Below are 10,564 nucleotides of genomic sequence, written 5' to 3' on the forward strand. Positions count from 1 at the left end.
AACCCCCGTCCTCAACTGACTCAACCCCCGTCCTCAACTAACTCAACCCCCGTACTCAAGTGACTCAACCGCCGTCCTCAACTAACTCAACCCCCGTACTCAACTGACTCAACCCCCGTCCTCACCTGACTCAACCCCCGTACTCACCTCACTCAACCAGGTGATGGAAATCTCCAGCACCCAAATACTAACCCCTATTGCGATAATATAAATTTATTATACTAAGAATTCACATTTACTAACATTACTAATAAGTAGCCTCATACAGCCTAATTCCTTCTAATATTGGGGCCAGTATGGAGTCAGCCGCCCGGCTCACTCGAGAATAAATTATATATTTTCATAAATCGAATTAAACCCAGTCTAACCTTGTTGAATTTATTAAGGAAAATAGATTGGCAATTGATTTGGTTCTTTTTAGCAAATTATATGGCAGTTTATTGGAAAGTTTTTTTATACAGCTGCGATCAGCTGATCCAGTAAACAAAGTAATGAACTAAAATTCTTCTACAAATATAAATATTATATGTAACGTCATTTAAGTTAAATGATATATCCTGCAAGAAATAATCTGCCGTCACCTAATGTACATTATTGTGACGTAAAATAACATCGGCATTGTTTCCATCAATTCGGAAATTAGAGTAAAATATCAATTATATACCAAGTTTCCACCACCTGATGCTAGGTGGCGCGCGGGACACTCGCTAGAGAGACTTGGCAGAGAGACGCCATAACGGTTTGGTGCCCTGAAGCTGATCCTTATTATCGTCTAAATTTTAAGAGCATCCGTGCATTAGTAGACTTGAGACTGATTCGACAGCTTCATCGTATTACGGACACCACGCTCGGAAAGGCTGAGTACGCCTAATATATTATTTTGGGCATTATTCTATATTTATGTAGGGTGCCTTGTCGTTACGCCATATGCAAACTTAATAACTCCCGTAAGTGTAATTATTATTCCCAATCCACTCTAATTTCATGAGCAAACATATAATTATACACTCTTAGGTAGAAATTATAGGATATTAATATTTCAGCATGGAGCTAGATACAAGGGGAAGTGTACTTCATCCCGTGGAATCACGTATGGCCAGAGATAACAGTCATTAACAGCATTAGACAGGTCATAAAGCTACTGAACGTATTCTCCGTTCAATTTTGGCAGCTACCAAATGTTTCAGTTTAGTAGTTAGAGTACTAACCCATGCATTAATTATTTCTGATTTATTCATGAAAATATTATGTCTATATTATATGTAAATTAACATTATAGAATTTACCCTCCCTAAAAAAAAATGTGTAAAAGAATTACTCTACTTTAAATAGAAATCTTTACAGTCCACTTCTCCAAATTATATTTTGAATTTATTATTATAAGATCAATAGGTCACTGGTTCTTAGAGCCCATAACATTTTTAATGGTTCTTATGAATCTCTGAATGATATTATATGCAGGAGAAAAGTTCCCCACACCACGACCTCAACTGTCTCGACCCCGGTTCTTAACTGTCTCAACCCCCGTCCTCAACTGTCTCAACCCTGGTTCTTAACTGTCTCGACCCCGGTTCTTAACTGTCTCAACCCCGGTTCTTAACCGTCTCAACCCTGGTTCTTAACTGTCTCAACCCTGGTTCTTAACTGTCTCGACCCCGGTTCTTAACTGTCTCGACCCCGGTTCTTAACTGTCTCAACCCTGGTTCTTAACTGTCTCAACCCCGGTTCTTAACCGTCTCAACCCTGGTTCTTAACCGTCTCAACCCTGGTTCTTAACCGTCTCAACCCTGGTTCTTAACTGTCTCAACCCCGGTTCTTAACCGTCTCGACCCTGGTTCTTAACTGTCTCAGCCCTGGTTCTTAACTGTCTCAGCCCTGGTTCTTAACTGTCTCGACCCTGGTTCTTAACCGTCTCGACCCTGGTTCTTAACTGTCTCAACCCCGGTTCTTAACCGTCTCAACCCTGGTTCTTAACTGTCTCGACCCTGGTTCTTAACCGTCTCAACCCTGGTTCTTAACCGTCTCAACCCTGGTTCTTAACCGTCTCAACCCTGGTTCTTAACTGTCTCAACCCTGGTTCTTAACTGTCTCAACCCTGGTTCTTAACCGTCTCAACCCTGGTTCTTAACCGTCTCAACCCTGGTTCTTAACCGTCTCAACCCTGGTTCTTAACCGTCTCAACCCTGGTTCTTAACCGTCTCAACCCTGGTTCTTAACCGTCTCAACCCTGGTTCTTAACCGTCTCAACCCTGGTTCTTAACCGTCTCAACCCTGGTTCTTAACCGTCTCAACCCTGGTTCTTAACTGTCTCAACCCCGGTTCTTAACTGTCTCAACCCCGGTTCTTAACCGTCTCAACCCTGGTTCTTAACCGTCTCAACCCCCGTCCTCAACTGGCGGACGGGGGTTGACGTCGTTAATTACTAGAAACAATATTCTCTTATCACACTCTCTACTCTGAAAATAATATCTATTTAATAACACACACACACACACACACCTGGTACAACTGACTCCCACACACACACCTGGTAAAACTGACTCCCACACACACACCTGGTACAACTGACTCCCACACACACACCTGGTACAACTGACTCCCCCACACACACACACCTGGTACAACTGACTCCCACACACACACCTGGTAAAACTGACTCCCACACACACACACACACACACACACACACACACAATGAAGGGGAACAGCCTACCTGTAACGACGCGTGAAAGAGACCTGGGGGTGGACGTAACACCTAATCTATCTCCTGAGGCACATATTAATAGGATAACGACAGCAGCGTACTCTACACTGGCAAAAGTTAGAACATCATTCAGAAACCTAAGTAAGGAGGCATTTAGGGCGCTTTACACTGCCTACGTAAGGCCAGTCTTAGAGTATGCCGCCTCATCATGGAGTCCCCATCTGAAGAAGCATATAATGAAACTGGAAAAGGTTCTGAGGTTTGCAACGAGACTCGTCCCAGAGCTACGAGGGATGGGGTATGAAGAGCGCCTGAGGGAACTGTGCCTTACGACACTAGAAAGAAGAAGGGAGAGGGGGGACATGATAGGAACGTATAAGATACTCAGAGGAATTGACAGAGTGGACATAGACGAAATGTTCACACGGAATAGTAACAGAACGAGAGGACATGGATGGAAGCTTGAAACTCAGATGAGTCACAGAGATGTTAGGAAGTTTTCTTTTAGCGTGAGAGTAGTGGGGAAATGGAATGCACTTCAGGAACAGGTTGTGGAAGCAAATACTATTCATAATTTTAAAACCAGGTATGATAGGGAAATGGGACAGGAGTCATTGCTGTAAACAACCGATGCTCGAAAGGCGGGATCCAAGAGTTAATGCTCGATCCTGCAAGCACATATAGGCGAGTACATATAGGTGAGTACACACCTGGTACAACTGACTCCCACACACACACCTGGTACAACTGACTCCCCCCCCCCACACACACACACACACACACCTGGTACAACTGACTCCCTCACACACACACCTGGTACAACTGACTCCCACACACACACCTGGTACAACTGACTCCCACACACACACCTGGTACAACTGACTCCCACACACACACACACACACACACACACACCTGGTACAACTGAGTCCCACACACACACCTGGTACAACTGACTCCCACACACACACACACACACACACACCTGGTACAACTGACTCACACACACACACACCTGGTACAACTGATTCCCACACACACACACCTGGTACAACTGAGTCCCACACACACACCTGGTACAACTGACTCCCACACACACACACACACACACACACACACACACACACACACACACACACACACACACACACACACACACACACACACACCTGGTACAACTGACTCACCCACACACACACCTGGTACAACTGACACACACACACACCTGGTACAACTGACTCACACACACACCTGGTACAACTGACTCACACACACACACACACACACACACACACACACACACACACACACACACACACACACACCTGGTACAACTGACTCACACACACACACACACCTGGTACAACTGACTCACACACACACACACACCTGGTACAACTGACTCCCACACACACACACACACACACACCTGGTACAACTGACTCCCCCCCCCCACACACACACACACACCTGGTACAACTGGCTCCCACACACACACACACACACACCTGGTACAACTGACTTCCACACACACACACACACACACACACACACACACCTGGTTCAACTGGCTCCCACACACACACACACACACCTGGTACAACTGACTCCCACACACACACACACACCTGATACAACTGGCTCCCACACACACACACACACACCTGATACAACTGGCTCCCACACACACACACACACACACCTGGTACAACTGGCTCCCACACACACACCTGGTACAACTGGCTCCCACACACACACCTGGTACATCTGGCTCCCACACACACACCTGGTACAACTGGCTCCCACACACACACCTGGTACAACTGGCTCCCACACACACACACACACACACACACACACACACCTGGTACAACTGACTCCCACATACCTGATACAACTGGCTCCCACACACACACACACACACACCTGATACAACTGGCTCCCACATACACACACACACCTGGTACAACTGACTCCCACACACACACACACCTGGTACAACTGACTCCCACACACACACACACACACACACACACACACCTGATACAACTGACTCCCACACACACACACACACACACACACACACACACACCTGATACAACTGACTCACACACACACACACACACACACACCTGATACAACTGACTCCCACACACACACACCTGATACAACTGGCTCCCCCACACACACACACACACACCTGATACAACTGGCTCCCACACACACACACACCTGATACAACTGGCTCACACACACACACCTGGTACAACTGACTCCCACACACACACACCTGATACAACTGACTCACACACACACACCTGATACAACTGGCTCCCACACACACACACACCTGATACAACTGGCTCCCACACACACACACACCTGATACAACTGGCTCCCACACACACACACACCTGATACAACTGGCTCCCACACACACACACCTGGTACAACTGACTCCCACACACACACACCTGATACAACTGGCTCCCACACACACACCTGATACAACTGGCTCCCACACACACACACACACCTGATACAACTGGCTCCCACACACACACACCTGGTACAACTGACTCTCACACACACACACACACCTGGTACAACTGACTCACACACACACACACACCTGGTACAACTGACCCACACACACACACCTGGTTCAACTGGCTCCCACACACACACACCTGGTACAACTGACTCCCCCCCCGCACACACACACACACCTGATACAACTGGCTCCCACACACACACACACACCTGCCTTGTCAAGCATAAGTGACGATACATATACACACGATAACATATACTGCAACACATAGATAATGGAATGTAATAGACAAGATGAAATATAATATCCCGATATTGATAACTATTAATATCACATTTTTTTGTTATGTAGAATAAAAGCTGAAAACTTTGCATAGTTAGGAACCAGGTAAATACCTTGGTCATAACTATTGTATAATAGTTATGTATAATAGATATGTATACATAGGTATATATGAACTTCACACAGTTCTAAGGTGGGCGATAAATAGTAGAGTATTTTTGGCAAAGAGCAGCATTAGCAATTTCTAATTCAATGTCTTGCTGGGATTGAATTTCTAATTCAATGTCTTGCTGGGATTGAATTTCTAATTCAATGTCTTGCTGGGATTGAATTTCTAATTCAATGTCTTGCTGGGATTGAATTTCTAATTCAATGTCTTGCTGGGATTGAATTTCTAATTCAATGTCTTGCTGGGATTGAATTTCTAATTCAATGTCTTGCTGGGATTGAATTTCTAATTCAGTGTTAGGATAGAGCAGCATTAGTAATTTCTAATTTAATGTGAATTAAAAATTGATGAGGTTCTCATTTAATTAAATTTATTTCATTTCCTGCTCTATTTAACGATTAGTAAATAATTGTTAGCAGTATAGCTGTTAAGGAGGTGCTTATCCTAGCGCCCAGGGAGTTGCCTCGGCTCTTGACTAGAGTCAACTTTGTGGGCAAAATTGCCGCCTCGCTGCACATGCAACCTCTCCTCCTGCAAAGAAAGTCATTTTTCGCTCGAATGCGTTGCATACGGCCCAAAATTGTCGTACTAGAAAATGTAAGCGGCTTGCGAAAGTAACATACTGTCCCGTTTTCTGTTTTGGTGTAATATAAGAAAATGAGATGAACTCATAAGGTGAGGGAGGTAGAGAGAGACGGAAGGGAGGTGTGAGGAAAAAGAGGTCTGGAGAAAGGGAAAGTTTTAGAATGAGGAGGAGAGAATGAGATCAAGGAAAGTAGAAGAGTAGAAAGTAAGAGTGCTGGAATAGTAGAAAGATAGAAGGTTGCTGCCACCATCCATTCTAGTTATGTATATATAAGACAAGGAATGGAACTTGTCTGCACAATAATATTATCCGATGTTATCACGTATCAACAGTAAGCATGTACTCGTATAACCAAGAGTATAAGTCAAACTCTTAAGCCAGTAAACTTCAGAGTGCTCTCCACTCTAGCTGTCAAAATCCAAGATCTAGGGGATCAGAATTAAAGACATGTTTCTGTCTGAAACATGTTCCTTTGAGGAAAGCCAGAAAGAGGTCCAATGTAGAAAGAGAACGCAGACGACATTACAAAGGAGGAAGAAATTAACGGAAATGCTTAAGCAGACACGACTCTCCATACAGAGAAGAAATAATTTAAACAGGGAGATTGAAGAAATCGAACAGAGACTGAAGCATTCCCATCAGACTGAAGAAAGGCAACTAGAACAGAAAGCAATTCAAGAAATAAAGAAAAACCCAAAATATTTCTTCACATATGCTAAATCAAAAGCGAAAACCACTGCCAGTATTGGACCTATTCGTATTAGTGAAGGTTCATACACTGAGGATGACAAAGAAATTAGTGAAATCCTAAAAAAGCAGTATGAGGACATGTTTAGCACTCAGATACTCAGCATGAAAGTGGAAGATTCGGAAAATTTCTTTATGAATGATACTCAAACACCTGTAAATATAACTGATATCAACACGAGCGTGGCAGATTTTGAAAGAGAAATTGACAATATGCCCATGCACTCAGCTCCGGGTCCAGACTCACGGAATTCAATATTTATAAAGAAATCCAAAGTGCCAGTAGCACAGGCACTCAGTATAGTGTGGAGAAAGAGCTTGGACACAGGTGAGATACCAGATGCGCCTAAAGCAGGAGACATTGCCCCTCTACACAAGGGAGGGAGCAAAGCATTGGCAAAGAAGTATAGACCAGTTGCACTAACGTCCCACATAATAAAAGTATTTGAGAGAGTGATTAGGAGTCAGGTCACTAGATTCATGGAAACCAATGACCTCCACAACCCAGTCCAACATGGATTTAGAGCAGAAAGATCATGCCTCTCACAGCTACTTGACCACTATGACAAAATCACTGACTCATTAGAGGAAAAACATAATGCAGATGTCGTATACACAGATTTTGCAAAGGCATTCGACAAACGTGACCATGGAGTGATTGCACACAAAATGAGGTCAATGGGTATAACTGGTAAAGTAGGACGCTGGATACTCAATTTCCTGTCGAACAGAACACAAAGAGTAACAGTCAATCAAGTAAAATAAGAGTCCGAGCGCAGTTAAAAGCTCTGTACCTCAAGGTACAGTCCTTGCACCACTGCTGTTCCTTATTCTCATATCAGATATAGACAAAAACACAAGTCACAGCTTCGTGTCATCCTTTGCAGATGATACAAAAATCAGCATGAAAATTACCTCTGCTGAAGACATTGATAAACTACAAACAGATATTAACAAAGTTTTCGACTGGGCAGCAGAAAATAACATGATGTTTAACGGTGATAAATTCCAGGTACTCAGATACGGCAAAAATGAGGATCTTAAACATAATACAGGGTACAAAACACAATCGAATCTGCACATAGTAAGAAAACAGCATGTCAAGGATTTGGGAATAATGATGTCTGACGACCTAACGTTTAAGGAGCATAACCAAGCAAATATTGCGTCAGCCAGAAAAATGATAGGATGGATTACGAGAACCTTCAAGTCCAGAGATCCCATCACAATGCTTGTACTCTTCAAGTCACTTGTGTTGTCGTCTTGATTACTGCTCAGTACTCACTTCCCCCCTTCAGAGCAGGAGAGATTGCGGAAATAGAGGGAATACAGAGAACATATACGGCACGCATAGACGAGATAAAACACCTAAATTATTGGGATTGTCTCAAAGCTCTCCAAATGTACTCGGTAGAAAGGAGACGAGAGAGATACCAAATAATATACACATGGAAAATACTGGAGGGCCAGGTCCCAAATCTGCACAGTAAAATAACAACATACTGGAATGAACGATATGGAAGAAAATGCAGAATAGAAGTAGTGAAGAGCAGAGGTGCCATAGGCACAATCAGAGAATACTGTATAAACATCAGAGGTCCTCGGTTGTTCAACACCCTACCAGCGAGCATCAGAAATATTACAGGAACAACCGTGGACATCTTCAAGAGGAAACTAGATTGTTTTCTTCAAGGAGTGCCGGACCAACCGGGCTGTGGTGGGTATGTGGGCCTGCGGGCCACTCCAAGCAACAGCCTGGTGGACCAAACTCTCACAAGTCAAGTCTGGCCTCGGGCCGGGCTTGGGCAGTAGAACAACTCTCAGAACCCCATCAAGCAGGTATCAACCAGGTAACAATTCACAAAAGTTAATCAATTATATATTTACCATTATGGGCATCATAATTCACCCGTTTCACTTGATGTTCAACGTGTCAATATTAATACACTAATGTGAGTCACCACACAAGACATTGAGAGCACTACGGCTGACTGCCTCTCAACATCACACAACACCTAAGTTGGAAAACACAATATACGTCACCTTACAAGTTCACTCACCAAAGTCTCCGAGACTAAGTTTGATAGAGAGGAGGGGGGGACCATGGCTGACAGAGTCCCCACCCGGCCCCGGAGAAGCCTAGTCTGACTTGGAAGCTCTCAACAAGCAATCTATCTACCGATGTCCTGCTCAATGTCCCGAATGTACAGCTCCATGGGTATTTATGGGGAACCGGGAGCCAAGCTCCGCCTACCAAGGAGATAGCCTCTGGCTACGTACCAGAGCTAAACAGCGGCATGTTTGACGGACACAACCCAGCCAACCGGCTGCAATTATCAGCTTAGCAAAATCAAGCTCACTTCACACAACCTGATCCGAAGGCAACTTGTTACGAACCCTTCGTAACCGGGTTCTTTTTAAACTATGTTCCTACTCAAGTTCAGAGGACCCAAACCTTGGTGGGAATATAGTGTAGTGTTTAAGGTTAATAAAAATAATAGCACTTAAAATAACCCGTTATTATTACCCATCACCATAATAATATATACAAGTTACTATGTGAGGTCATCCGGAGCGACGTCACTAGCCCTCACGATAGCTAGCTTCACAGATGACGGACGCTATATGCCTCTGACGAGGTCTTCACCGCAACACCAGCCCTGCAACCTGTCCTCTTAAAAAGAACGTCGCTTTTGGCCGTTTGTCCGTATGGCCGAATTTGGACGTAATTTGAAAATGAAAAAAAAAATGAAAATAAATTTTGGATTTTTTTTTTCAACAACAATAAGTTAAGGGTCCTCTGATAGGTTAGGTGGGCAGGAAATTCTCATAAAGTTTCAAAACGTTATGAAAAACGATAATTTAAAGTGTCCTCTTATAACCTCTGCGCGTACGCCGGACGACTCAATAGAAAACGGAACAGAACGTCACTTTTGGGAGTCGATTTCATTTCAAATTACGTCCAAATTTGGCCATAGCGCCGCGCATACCAGCCAAAAGTGACGTTATTTTTAAGAGGACGGGTTGAGCCCTTACGCTAGTTGCCGTTATAGAGCCGTCTTCAAACGCCCCCACTTCCTTAGCGCACTCGCTGGTACGCTCAACCAGCAATGTCCAGAGCACTCATCTAGCCCCACTGGCTAGCACCTCCAGGAGTAAAGTCCGCAGCGCTCAGCTAGCCCACTTGGCTAGCCCCTTCAGGTCGTCCCAAGTACTCTGCCACTCTCCTGGCTTCACTGACGTCCACCGCCGGTCCCTGGTTGGTCGTCACCTGCCAGCCCGGCCGACTAGAAGATGGGAAACAGAGATTAATGGGCGGGTCAACTGCTATAGTTGGGCACCTGGCTCGTAGATGCGCCGAGGTCCGTCACACAACAGGTTACAATTAACTCTTGAAAGTCGTTACTGAAGAATAATTATAGGGCGACTCTCTGGCTCCTCCACTATCATGTGTGACTGACTCTCGTTGTATAATAATATACAACATTACATGTATGGTGTTACAATGGGTCCTCTGGCAGG

The 10,564-nt window shown here is 44.4% G+C and overlaps 2 protein-coding genes across 2 annotated transcripts in view; one reads left to right on the forward strand and one right to left on the reverse strand.

Annotated features, from left to right (window-relative positions):
- Positions 1-727: 727 nt before the first annotated feature.
- LOC123772234 (uncharacterized) overlaps positions 728-10,564 on the forward strand; it is a 325,414-nt gene continuing 315,577 nt past the window's right edge. Inside the window, exon 1 of the mRNA XM_069311039.1 lies at positions 728-861. The gene's annotated coding sequence lies outside the window, so the exon portion shown is untranslated. The remainder of the gene's footprint in view (positions 862-10,564) is intronic.
- Positions 5,729-10,564, reverse strand: part of LOC138355837 (putative uncharacterized protein DDB_G0281733) — a 14,105-nt gene continuing 9,269 nt past the window's right edge. The window contains exon 3 of the mRNA XM_069311373.1: positions 5,729-6,031. Within this exon, the coding sequence (XP_069167474.1) occupies positions 5,729-6,031 (303 nt within the window). The remainder of the gene's footprint in view (positions 6,032-10,564) is intronic.

This window comes from Procambarus clarkii, chromosome 69, assembly GCF_040958095.1.
Source record: "Procambarus clarkii isolate CNS0578487 chromosome 69, FALCON_Pclarkii_2.0, whole genome shotgun sequence".
In the NCBI taxonomy this organism is placed as follows: domain Eukaryota; kingdom Metazoa; phylum Arthropoda; class Malacostraca; order Decapoda; family Cambaridae; genus Procambarus; species Procambarus clarkii.